Below are 13,928 nucleotides of genomic sequence, written 5' to 3'. Positions count from 1 at the left end.
ATAAGGCAAACAAAAGAAAAGAAAATAGGTCTGTGTGCATAGTACATTTATTCAAAAGAGATAATTGTACGAGGGACATATAGATATAATTATTCATATGCATCAGTTTTCAGATAAATAATTTATAAAAAAAATAAAAAAATAAGTGGTTATAATTTTTTGGAATATATATTGAATATGGACAAATTACTATTTTAATTCTTAATGTTTAGATTAAATTTTAATTTATCACTAACATTTAAAATATTATATATATTTCTGTCTTAAATTTTTTATTTCGTCCTATTTTAATTTTTTTGGTCAAAATTAAACTTATTTCCTTTCAAAAATACAATTTTCCTCTATTATTATTATTTTCTTCTAGGCAGAAAACTAGCACCAATAGTAGTTACTGTAATCGTCGTGGTGATTTTTGTGATTTAATAGCGAAAATAACCAAAAATAAAAAAACAAAGTAATAGAGAGAAAAGTTATTGTTAAGAAGAAAAAATTAATTTGGACCAAAGGATAAAAATATATGATGAAATAAATTGTTTGAAAAAAATATATAAGATGTTTCAAACGTTAAAAATAATATTAGATTTTAAATAAAATCAATATATAATTTTCTCATTAAATTTAGTACACATTAAAAATGAAAACAATAATTGTAATGGGCAAATATTAATGAAATGATTAGGCGTTTCAGAATTGTTTTAAAAGAATATATAAAACATAGGTAATAAAATGATTATCATCTCTTTTTTTTTCTCTACTATATTATTAAGTTTAAGATTCAACTAAAATATGTCTTATAGACATATCTTAAGATAATAATTATGAAAATTATAAAGATCTTAATGTATCAATATGTCGAAAATATAATAATAAAAAAACTTATTTTTTAAAATAATTTTTAGTCAACTATTTTGTTATGATGTTTCTAAAACATTGTTTTAAATTTATAATCAATTGCCTTTTAAATTCTAAAAGAAAAACATAGAGTAATAATTACAAGAGTAAAAGTAATATAAAAGCTATGTTTGTAGAATTATAGTTCATACACATACACTAAACTTTTGAAATTGCAATAATTAGTTTAAGATAGATTAACTTTTCTTAAAAATAGAAAAGAAAATATATTGTGAAAGGGAGGAAATAGTGGGTAACCATAATGTAAGTGATATTGGTTTTGGTTTGGGGCTTTGGGGGTTTGGGAAGGAGTATTAGATTTAGATGAAAAGAAAAGAATCCCAAGTGTGGGACTGAAAAGGTGAAGTTTCCAAAGAGGTTTGGACAAGCTAGTCAATGCCAATCATATATAACAAGCAAATGCCATCTCTCTTTATGTCCCCACTACTTCTCTCTCTAAATATGGTCCATCATCCATAAACTAATTATAGGTGCATATGCACATTTACCTCCTTCAAGGCTCCTAAAGCCTAGCTAGTAGTTGAAGACGGTTCAAACCTAACAAAATTAAAACAAAAATCTTTCATGCAAATATTAAATGTGAAATATTCGGTTTATTAATGTTTGGACGTGTTTCTAAACAAGTCGGATGTGTTGGATATACAGGATGACAGGAACCTGGATCCGGGTCGTTCGTGTGAGATTAGACCTTTTGAACTGACGTTGAAGGGAGAGTAAGGGCGTTTGAGAATTTTTCGAGTACAAAAGAGACTCTGATATTCAAATCAAAATCTATACAAGGCGGCAAAAAAGATAAGGGTTAAGTGACGTATTTTCGAGGAGGGGTAGGGTCCTCCTCATATATACTTATATTAGGGCGGATCCCATATGAGCAGATTCACCTTCTAAAAGGTTTTTCTTTTTTTATTGGTTGATTTTACACAAATAAGAAGGTGGCACACGAATTATCTATTGGTTCGGATATAGTGTGTTGTTGAGTCAGCGGTTTGTCCGGACCTAGATTCTGCCTAGCTGAATTGAGCCAGAACAATTAATATTTTATTTATTATAAATAAGATATGTATTTTATTTAAATTAAATTATTTTTTTATTAATAGATAAAGTGTGAGATAACGTAATTTATATGAGAAAATCTTACTTAGTCCTTATTATACAAGCCATAGTATTTGCTCTAAATTTAATACTTAGTTTGCATGTTTTAGCATTGCTCTCCAATGATTAATTAATAGGCATATAAAAATATCTGATTTAAAATTCATTAAGTAATGATTTAAATATTTGCATAAAAAATGAAAACAAGGGTTTGACAACGTGGTGGTTCCACACTTCCACTGGCTTTACCTTGTTCTCTCCTCAAACGCTTTTTCCTTTTCTTTTTTCACTTTATTACTTTGCTTTTTCAGTTCTCATCATGCTACATGCATCTTTTCTACAAATATTCTCAAGTTCGTTACTTACCCATATAACTGTAGTTCTTGACTTCTTGCAATTCACATCATGCATTCACGCATTTTCCCCATAAATTAATCGCCGCTGCAATAAGGAATTTCTTTTTACTATACTTTACCTTTCACAATAATCCTTGATTCCAGGGCACCGAAAAGTTCAAAACTATTACTACTTCTTTATTAATTTAATAAAAAATAATTATTCATTAAGTAACATTAAATTAGCTTTTTTATTAGTATCTAATCCTTTTATCATTACTCGCCTGAAATTCGACCTATGTTCATAATTTTTTTTGTTACATAAATTAGACAACTCTTAATTTTTGGCATCATAATCTGTTGTACACTTTACATTCACACAAATTCAAGGGTTCTATTCAACCTATGTTCACAACTTCAAATTATACTATTTTCTAAAGGAAGATTCTATGGTGTTGATCTATAAAAACATCTACAAGTGTGGATAGTTCGTGTTTAATTTCTTTGGGTGAGGCAGTGATCGGTGATGATCTGTAGAACTTTGTCTCCTCAAATCCCACTAGGTGCTAACTAATTTGTTGTTGCTGAGTTTTATTTATCAAATTGGGCCATCGTAAAACTGGGCCTTAATAAGTTGATATTGTTTACCTTGAGCATATCTTACCTTTTTTGTTGGTCTTCCTATTAGAGTTCTTTCAGCCATGAAAAGATGGGAATTTGCAGATTTCCAGTGTGGTTGGAGGCTTGATTTAAGTGGCATCTTATATGCCTCACAAACAATCACATCTGGGTTCAAATTTTATTGGTGGAAAAAATAATCCATGTAGTGTAAGTGTAGTATGGTGTGTGAGAGTGTGTTGTGTTGTAAAAGGACCAAAAAAACAAAAATTCCAGTGGGTTCATTACTAAAAGTTATTTCACGTTTTTTTATTTTCATATTGTAGAAAGAGTAGTGTTATTTATTGTTATTGGAGCTTTGTGTGTTATCTGCAGTGTAAAGGCCGCTGAGAATAAATCAGACGGTTCGATTTACTTCACCACAAATCGGCGGATTGGTATTGAATCAAAATGGATTCTCAGATTTGCGTATGGTCAAAAACAATAAAACGGCTGTACTTAAAACCATGGAGATCAGACGAACTCCTCAAAATCGATCTTTAAATTTATGACTAACGAATAATAGACAGACAAAGTTGAATTAGAGAAAATGGATGGTGAGAGAGTACTTCGCAAATCCGAGCCTTAAATTTGTGGTGAAATACAACTATCATGCATGCAACCTGTTCTCGTGGGGTGCAAGACTCCTCTCTTTCTTCTATCTCTTGCCATTGATCCCTCTCATTCTCTTCGGTCTATGTAAAAATCTCATCTCAGTAACCTTCATAAAACCTGAATCTAAAATCTCACTTTATCAAATTCACAATGCCTAAGAAAGAAAAAAAATTAACGAAGTTGATCATCCTAAACTTCACATTGTTAATTATGTTGTTGGTCATTGGATCTTTGCTCCAAAATGTGAAGCTTGATCTCTTTGAGACTAAACTCTGATACCAATTAAAATTTTGTTAATGACCTAGAGAAGAGGGGTTAAATTTATGACCTCCTTACAATATTCGTTTGCTTTTGCTTCTAACTGGATTAGGAATCTTATTTGCTGTTGAGTCTGTCAAGTTAAAATTTTAGAAGATAATTTTATTTTGTCTCTTCATGATGCAATCAAGAACATAGCAACTCTTTGCTTTTGGATAGCAGTGACTTATGAGAAATAGACAATACAGGAGATACTTTTCTTTTGTCTCATATTAAAAGAAATCGGAAGAAGAGTAGAGAAGAGAGAATCACACAGCCAAATATTCTAATTCAGTCACCATGTACAATGTGACCTACATCCAGTCTCTCCTAAAACAATAGAGAAACTTTCACTATCTTTCTCAAAGATTATAAATACCAATTTTTTTTTAGGATTCAACCTAATCCTATCTGGAACAAACACAACTTCTATCCAAGCTAGATTTGACTAGGTTCACTCTCTAGACTTTTAACCACTAAGTGTTCACCCAACTTAGTTAGGGAATCCTCTCAAGATCATGAATACAAAACAAAAAAATATACAAAAGAGTTTGACATAATTTTTTGACTTTTTTTAGAGAACTCTCTTTGTCTGACTTTTACTAATACCTCACTTAATGTCTTTTTCTATTGAAAAGAAACAGAGAAAGATGAACACTAAAGAATAAAAAATTTAATGTAAACTCATAAAGGAGGAGAAGGGATAACTTGTAAGCTATAAAGACTCAAACTTGTGTGCTCACTCCTTACTTCAATTTTCGGTCATTTACCCCTTTAATAGAGGAGTAAAACATCCAAAACTTGAACTTGGTTTGAACAGTTTTAACTTTTTTTTTCCCAAATAACACAGCAGTAGGACAGAGAAGAGATCAGACAACAGTAGTGATTAAAGTTAATATGCACTTTTACCTAGCTGCTTCTCTTTCTTTCCTTTACAATTTTTTTCAAAGATATGAGTCATTCATCAATACTTTAGGTCCAAATTGTGTTCTTGACCCTTGATTTGTAGCAAAATTTCATAACCTCAATCTTTTTCAAGTTCTTCGTTCAGTGCATATAAGAGAAAACCATCTTCAACAAGTAACAATGAAACACAAAAAAAGAAATGATTTTCTGATTCATCCTTTAATTTATTCTTTGCTTTTATGCCATATCCTTTGACTTTTTTCTTTTTTTCTTTTTGTTTCTTAATTTTGGTAAACACATTTTTTTCTTGGATTTAAACCCTAATTAGAACTACCTTTTTTTTTTGCTTGTTCTTGGAGTTAATCATGTGGGTTGAGATGAAAGAGAAGTGAGAGAATGAGTTCAATCACTTTACTTTGGTTCAAAGAAGAATGAGTTGTTTCTCTTCATCTTAAATAGTGATTTGTAACTATTTTTTGAGCCATCAATAAATGAAATGAGCTGAATGATTTTGGTCATGGATCTAATCCATCATTTGGACTTGTTTGATGCTCTTTCATTTGAATTTGGTCTGCACATAAGTTAAACAAATTATTCACACAACTTTAAACTTTTGGTCCAATATTATAATGTTTGATCATCATTCAATTATTGTTATTGTTTCTTCAAACTTAACATTATCTAAGATATTGTTACAAGATATGTTTTTCTTAACTAAGACTAAACTAGGCTTAACTCAAATCACAACTAATTTAAAACTTTAAATGTTATTGTCTTAAATCTTTTTAGACTAACCTTAACTCATAATAAGTCATATATATTACCAGTGAATCCTTTCAATCTTATATATTATTGTCTAAAGTCTTTTTGGATAAGAATGATCTCTATTGGGGTTTTTGCTATTTTATCCAAAATAGTGTTACAAGATATGTTTTTTCTTAATTAAGGCTTCTCAAACTATGCTTAACTCAAATTATAACTAATCTAAAACTTTAAAAGTTATTGTCTTAAATCTTCTCAGACTAACCTTGACTCATAATAAGTCATAGAATTCTGCTAGAAAGTTAATAGAATATTTGTATAATGTGTACAATAGACTATTTATTTGGTTTAATATGAGTTAAAAAATAAATATCTAGAATAAAATACTACTAATTTCTCAAACACAATACACTCATATTATTTAAAATAACTATTCAAATACCAGAAATAATAAACATATGATATCCTACTAAATCAAACATCCTTAAACTTTCATTATACATATTATATAGAGACTCCATTAGCTCCCTGTACTTTCTCTACGTCATATATATCACTAATGCATCCTATCAATCTTATCTATTATTGCCTCAAATTTTTTCTGGATAAAAATAACTTTTATTGGGTCAAAAAGCAATGAATATAAATATTTTGTACATGAGATACACATCTAGATTTTGAGATCCTTGTTCTAAGATATTAACTCTAATTGAAACTACTCAAATATGTATTTGATATTTTAGTGTATAATATACAATAAATCAACCTATATTACAAACAATTAAGACTTCTCTTCTGAGTTTAGAAAATAGTACTAAGTGAAAGAAAGAAAATATGATAACTTAAAGAAAAATGAACAGTTAAAAATATTCGAGTAAAACTTCGCTATAATAATGTCAAAAAATCCATTTTCTTTCACTATGTGCTTAATTGCTTAAATGAGTAAGAAATACAGAATTTTTTATTTGGTACAACGATTTATGCATGCAGATTTGATAATATGGAATCTACTTGCAGCAGCAGAAGAGACATATAAACAACTTTTTCAAAACGGTTTGGCTTGATTAACATATTATTTTTTGTAGTCAAAATATATTTGTTAATTTGAATGCCTTTCTAAAATTCTTTAATAACATGTCACTTGTTTCTAAGGTATAGTCGTCACTATTACTGATATGCTCATGTTTAACACTTTTGTTTTAATGAACACATCTAAAATTATAAAATTACACACTAAATTTTTTAACATATTCGAAACTCATCCAAAGATAAGTGTGTTCACTGTTCATTACTCTTGTTAATTCGAACAAAAAAATTCATACAAAAAAATTCTCTTAAAATCGAAAAAATTTAATTTTAATAGTATTATTTTAATTTTAATTTGGTTAGAATTTAATTTTGGTCTGTTATTTTTTTTATTTAGATTAAATTTAAATTTAAATATTTCAATTTTAAAGAGATATAATTTTAAATTTTAAATATATAAAAAAAATTTGAGACAGAATATCTAAAAATAATAATACAATAAATAATGGTCGATTGAATAATAATAATAAGGAAAAGTATAGGGTACCAACATATTATCTGCCAACTTCTGTCAACTCTTATTTATATTTGTGTTTCATGGAAGTGTGTTCGTAGATGTGTCTAATAATTAATATATTTTAAATACATATATAAAGAGACACATCCATAAAATATATCTATAAAGATACTTCTATTAAACATAGTTATAAAAAAGACATTTTTATTAGACACATCCACAAACACACTCCCATAAAACACAATTATAAATAAGAGTTGGCAGAAGTTGACAGATATGCTGTTGGTAACGTAGCGGAACCGTAATAATGAATACCTAGTTGTACTGTCGCATTTGTTGACAACTTGACACTAATAATAGTTATCCAAGACCAGCCTTTGATGTAGCCGCCCCCTAATAATCATAATAAGATCTTTACTTTTAGCCACCGTTGGATGTTTTGATTTTCCAATCAAGAGATTTTCTAGACATATCCAAGGGTTTTTTGTCTTGCAAATTTCGAACAACTATTCACTAAGGATTGAAGGTGTAGGCTAACCATTGTAATAATAATATTTTGGATATAATAAAAAATTAGTTAAAATAGTCTAAGTATGTAAACTCCGCTAAAATCGGTATATAATTAGTCAATAAATCGAATTTTCAATAGGAAAATTAAATACGCAAAACTGATATCAAAATAGGATAGAGCTCGTCGAAACGAGAATTTCGATACCAATTTCGAAAAGTTTGGCCCAAGATTGGGCCGGATGGGCCGGACTGGTTGAACCGGACCCAAAATGGGCCCAAGGCCCAACCGAACCCAATCCATTAAAGAGGCACAGCTTCTTATTTCCCTTCTTCTTCATTATTCACGCTGGGAAACATTTCTTAGGGGGAAGAAGAACACAAGCAAAAACCTAACCCTCACTTTAATTTCAAATCCATGTAACTTTTGATCCGGAGCTCCGATTGACGAACCGCTTGCGGCCACGCGTTCACCGCGACGAGCTCTATGAAACCCATGGAACAATTTGGTAGGTAACTCATTATTTCCTTCTCAGCCAGCTTCTCCTAATTTCGGAAATTTATGAACAATTAAGTTAAAAATTGTTCAATCCTTGTGTTCTAGGTTCAAGTTAGCTTCCGGAACTTGTGGGCTCAAGCTATTGAGCATATGGGTATGGTAAGAACACCCTAACCCTAGCTCAATCTTGTTTTAGCAATGGAGAACTGAAATTAGAATATGTATATGTATTAGGTGTAGATTAAGTGGGTATATATGCATTGGGAATGTTTGGAGGCTTGTTGGTGATCAAAGCTTAGTTTGTGGCTGTTTTACTTGAGCTTGAAGAGGCTGTAATTTTGTGTTGAGAAGCTGCCTTGGGTGAATTAAGTGATCGGCCAAGGTATGGTTTAAGTTTCGTACGTTTAATATTTACGGTGTTGTGAAAGCTTAGGTTAGAGATACCATAGGATAAGTTGAATTGTTTGTTGTATTTAATGATTAGCCTTGTAATGTTATTGGAAAGGATTTGTTGGTGGATATATATATATATTGGAATTATGAGGTGTGGAAGTTATTAATAGTGTGTTCTTATATTTATTTATGATGGATTATGATTGGTGTTTGTTAATAAGGATGTAGAGTTGTGTTGTGGTGGTATTGCATGTGCTGTAACTAATTATGTAATGATCGGATTTGCATGAGACTAAATCTGGGTTAAACTTGGGAATATAAGGAACTAAACTGGAAAAATTGGGACCTTTTTGTTAAATATACAATTTATGGCAAATTTTTAAAGATAGGTTGTTAAATCTGTCCTGCAGCAGAAAATGTCAAACAGGGCAGCAACTTGTTTGTCTTGCTGCGACTTCTACGAGTTGAGTTTTGGAGCGAAACCAATGTTGTTATAAAATTTGATTAATTTTCCTTATTTCTCTAAAACTTCATAATTTTAAGAGTTGAGGATTGGGAGTTGTGAATTTTTGAATATTGGTGGTCAAAGCTGAAAAGAAACAGATTTCAGCAAGCTATGCATCAACTTCCAATGCTTGTAACTTTTAGAATTGAATAGCAATTGGGTTGCAACCAAGACACACTTGTTTCTGGATGAGTAAAGTTTAACTACATTAATTTTTAAAGTCATTGGATTTAACTTGGATTTTATATTGAATTTTGAATATCACATGCTGCTGCTGTTTTTCTGGTTTTATGCACTGCAGAGCAGTCACAGTTTTTCCTTTATTCTTGAGGTTAGAGAAATTAGAAAATTATGATCCTTGGTTTGTTAGAAAACTTATTTCAAGATGAATACCTGGACATAAAGTTTGTGCAATTCCGAGTTCATTTGTTATATTAAAAACAGCAAAGAAAATAGAGTGTCGAGGATGTCTTAGTGATAGTCATGGGTTCGAGAAGTTAAAGTTTAATCTTCGTGTGATGTGATTGGTTTGATGTTAGAGTTGTGTTGATTTTAAGATTATTCGATATTAAGAAGTTTGAGAAGAATCTGATAAATAGTTTGGTCAGAACCTGGAAAGGGTAATCAAGATGAATTATAAGGGAATGATGATGAAAAATGTGAAAGGGAGGTTGTTAACAAAAGGAGTTAACATGCCATGGCTTGATGAATGATTAAATAATGATTATGACTATGAAATGGCTTATGAATGATGATATCTGAGATACGAGTTTCCCTGGGTAAAAACCGTGGCTCGCCACCACGTGTTCCAGGTTGATTCTCGATACTCTGTTAACCCTACGTCGTAAGGGTGACCGGGCACGTATAAATTCCCGGGTATGGATAACCCCCATTGAGTGATTGTATGATGAATGTATGTGAAATCTATGCATAGACTCTTGGGGATGCGCGACGAGGGACAGTCTAAGGTTTTCGGACTTGTCGGGTTGGCTGGATAACCGACAGATGGGCCCCATCAGCCATAGGACAGGCATGCATCATATGCATTTGTTTGTTTTGATTGCTATGCAGTTCCTGGGTATGCCTAATTGATTTATATCACCTGCTACCTGCTATACTTGCTATTTGTACTATCTGCCCATTACTTGTGCGTGAACTTGTTTGGTTGCTTGTTTTTGTTGCATTGTGGATGATGGAGGGATGGAGGAAAAGAGAAGTGGTTCGGTGGCTATTGTGATAGTGGTTCGGTGGCTATTATGATAGTGGTTCGGTGGCTATTGTGATAGTGGTTCGGTAGCTATTGTGATAGTGGTTCGGTGGCTATTGTGATAGTGGTTCGGTGGCTATTGTGATAGTGGTTCGGTGGCTATTATGATAGTGGTTCGGTGGCTATTGTGATTTTGGTTCTATGCATGTGTGATTTTCGGTTCAGTGGTTTGTTGTTAGGTTAAGTTTGAACTTGAGTAAGTTAGACAGATTTAGAATACCTACCTCTGTTTATGGCCTCTATTTTTCGTGCTTAAGTTGGATAATTGAATAACGGAGTTCTAGGATTGCCTATGGCATTCTCAGGACCGTATTTCTTATGCGCGTGGCACTTTTACCATGCTGAGAACCTCCGGTTCTCATTCCATATTGTATTGTTGTTTTCAGATGCAGATCGAGAGGCTCCTCGCTAGGCGTCTGGATTCTGGAAAGCGAAGTAGTTCTTGGGTGTATTTTGGTTTCTATTTGTATATATGTATATATAAGTGTAGCTTACTCTCCAAGTAATTTATGTATGCTGCTCCTCTTAGAGGTTGAGGGAGAGATAGGAGTTTACTTTGGTATTTTGGTATATTTTGGGGACACTTATGTATGTTTATATGTATATATGTATCCTCCGGCCAGCCTTAGCTTCGCAGGCTGAGTGAGAGGCTAGTTATGCTGTTCCTTGGCTTTCCTTTATCTCTTCGTTTATTGTTCTATCATATTCCTATTAGGTTTCTTCACCCGCAAGTAATTCGATTTTCCGAGAGTTGTGCTTTTTATTTTGCGGTTTTTGTTTTGCCCGTTTTTCAAGGCTCCTAGTTAAGTATCTCTCTTCCTATTATTATATATATATAATTCTATCTTTAGAGGTTGTAATATCTTACTATCTCAATCTTATGACTTAAGCATAAGATTTAGGATAGTAGGGTGTTACAAAGTATATCTTATTTAATTTTTATCAATTATTGTTAGAATTAATAAATATTAAATGAGATAAATTTAAACTGAATTTTTATTGTTTCTCTAGCATTCCAATTGTTGTAATATTAAAAATCGAATTCGTATAAATTAACGATTATATTACATGTATTCTAAAATTAGTCATTAAAATTTGTTACTAGTATAAAATATATATTAAAATATAAATATATAATAAAAAAATTAAATTACACGTATAATCGTATATTTAATTATTTATACATAAATATATTAATAATTAATTTTAATAACTTATTTTAATTTACGAATAGCATTTATAATAAATTAAACGTGCGTCTACAAGAGAAGTGACTTTAGTCTTACAACTATGAATTTGATAAACCCTGTCTACTTTAGCTAAAGTTTTATAAAAGATGGAATGTAAAAATTTCTTTGTTACTTAAAAATCAAAACTCTTATACTACCTTATTATCATAAAAATTCACCTATGATAACCAACAATAATATCAGCTAAAACTTTTGATAAATTGATTATGTTATTATTTTATGTCAATTAGTATTAGAAAAAGTATAGGGAACTAATGAAATATTTGTATAATATGTACAATTGAGGTTTAGAGATGTTCGATTCAGTATTAGAGATATACTCATGAGTGTTACTTTTTCTCTAGATAAAACTTAAGCTTTTGAGATGAGTGGTATCATGATATAGTATCAGAACTCTAGATCCAAAATGTCAAAAATTCGATCTTTGGTAAACCCCAAAATCAGTTTAAGTTTTTGAGATGTTTATTATTTTTAATATCCGAATGATTATTCTAAATAATATAGGTGATATTGATTTGTTAATTTATATAATTTATTGTACATATTATACAAATATCTTATTGGCTCTCTAACAATACTCTTAATATTATTATTATTATTTTTTTAAATTAGGCTAAGTATTGTTCATAAAATCTCACTTTTTACATGTACAACATATAATAGATCCCAATATATATATATAGTAGAGGAAACAAACAAATCAATGTGTTGTCCTCATTTGATCTAGCAGCCTCATCATATATATAATAAATATATATTGGGATCTAGCAGCCTCATCTACGCCATACTGTCGTACGACTATCTAGCTAATAACGACTAGCGACTAATATTAATAAAAGGAGAGTGTTAGGAACAGCAATTTTGTATTAGGAACAGTAATTTTTGTAATTTGTAATTATTAAATAACTATTAATAATAATTTTAATAGTATAAAATTTTATTTAATAATATAAAATTACTCACTTTTTTTGTTAATTATATACTGTTCAAAATTTAATAAAACTGTTAGTCCCTAAATTTTTCCTTCATAAAATGTTGAAGCAAAGAATTAATTAGAAGAGCCCAACCCTTTGCCATAATGCCATGTATATAAATAACCTGAAACCAAATTAAACCTCAGTCAAGTAATTAAGTTAGTTAATTTGGAGAAGAAATATGGCTAGAGTGGGAACGTGCATTGTACTATCACTGTGCCTAATAATGGTAACCATGGCAATGGGTGAGCAATGTGGCTACCAAGTCGGCGGCGCGTATTGTGCAAACAGCCTCTGCTGTAGTAAGTATGGGTGGTGTGGCACTACTTACGACTATTGCTCACCGGATGCCGGTTGCCAGAGCAACTGTTGGGGCGGTTCTACACCCACTCCTACACCTCCCACCCCCACTCCCGGAACACCTGTCCGCGCCACCTATCATTACTATTTGCCAGAGCAAAACGGATGGGATTTGATGGCCGTCAGTGCATACTGCTCCACCTACGACGCCAATAAGCCTCTTTCGTGGCGGAGCAAGTACGGATGGACAGCTTTTTGCGGCCCAGTTAGCCCCGGATTTCCTGCTGCCTGTGGAAGGTGCATCTTGGTAAGTAGGCTGTTAGAATTTATTATTTTTTCTTATAGCTTAATTATTAGTTTAATTTCTTTAGTCTAAGTTTTGTAAGGTTAAAATTCAGGTGCATAAACTTAGTTGATACTTGAGAATAAGTAGATGAAAATTTAGTCAAATAAATTAAATAATTTAAATGCTCTCAACTATATGTATTCTTCTTACAATTATATATAATTATGCTAGGTTGTATATTAAAATTAATCACCATTATTAAATATATATTAAAATATAAAATATACATTAAAAATAAATTAATTATATATATTTATACACAAATATATAATAAATAAGTGTCACATAATAATCTCATTTTAGTTTTTATATGTTGGAGCATTTTACCATTTATTATTGAGTATGAAAAAAGATTAGAAACTCACTTTTTTTTTCGTCTAATAATTAGTTTATATTTTTCTTTTCTTTTAAATTTGTCTATTCTTCTTTGTGAAAGATGATTAGATGAAGAACAATTGAAGAGTTGTAATGCGTAGAGAAAAGAAAAACTAAACTGATATTTTTATTAATGCGTGATATACACAAGAAGACTCTGTTTTATATAGCAGATATATTAGGTATTAGGAAGGCTATGTGCAGGTGCAAATGGATTTTACTTGAAGTTAATAATTGAGAATCGTGAGATGATTCAATTGATTTGATTAAATTTTTATTTAACGATTCTCAACTATCAACTTCACGTGAAATCGACTCTAGTTGAGTTCCCACCGTAAGAAAAAGAAAACCAAGATTATAACTAATTCTGCTTCTTTAATCAATTCTTGATCA

The 13,928-nt window shown here is 30.8% G+C and overlaps 1 protein-coding gene and 1 long non-coding RNA gene across 2 annotated transcripts in view; both read left to right on the top strand.

The window, feature by feature from the left end:
* Positions 1–7,830: 7,830 nt before the first annotated feature.
* LOC107474994 (uncharacterized) lies at positions 7,831–10,970 on the top strand. Its single transcript, XR_001589424.3, has 4 exons — positions 7,831–8,135; positions 8,231–8,284; positions 8,360–8,507; positions 10,677–10,970. It is a non-coding gene; the product is annotated as an uncharacterized LOC107474994 (long non-coding RNA).
* Positions 10,971–12,620: 1,650 nt separating this feature from the next.
* The window catches only part of LOC107474902 (barwin), a 2,020-nt gene continuing 712 nt past the window's right edge, over positions 12,621–13,928 (top strand). Inside the window, exon 1 of the mRNA XM_016094575.3 lies at positions 12,621–13,121. Within this exon, the coding sequence (XP_015950061.1) occupies positions 12,696–13,121 (426 nt within the window). The 5' untranslated portion in view covers positions 12,621–12,695. The remainder of the gene's footprint in view (positions 13,122–13,928) is intronic.

Source organism: Arachis duranensis, chromosome 1, assembly GCF_000817695.3.
Source record: "Arachis duranensis cultivar V14167 chromosome 1, aradu.V14167.gnm2.J7QH, whole genome shotgun sequence".
In the NCBI taxonomy this organism is placed as follows: domain Eukaryota; kingdom Viridiplantae; phylum Streptophyta; class Magnoliopsida; order Fabales; family Fabaceae; genus Arachis; species Arachis duranensis.
Note: the sequence above shows the minus strand (reverse complement) of the source record. Positions and strands in the feature narration are given on the sequence as shown.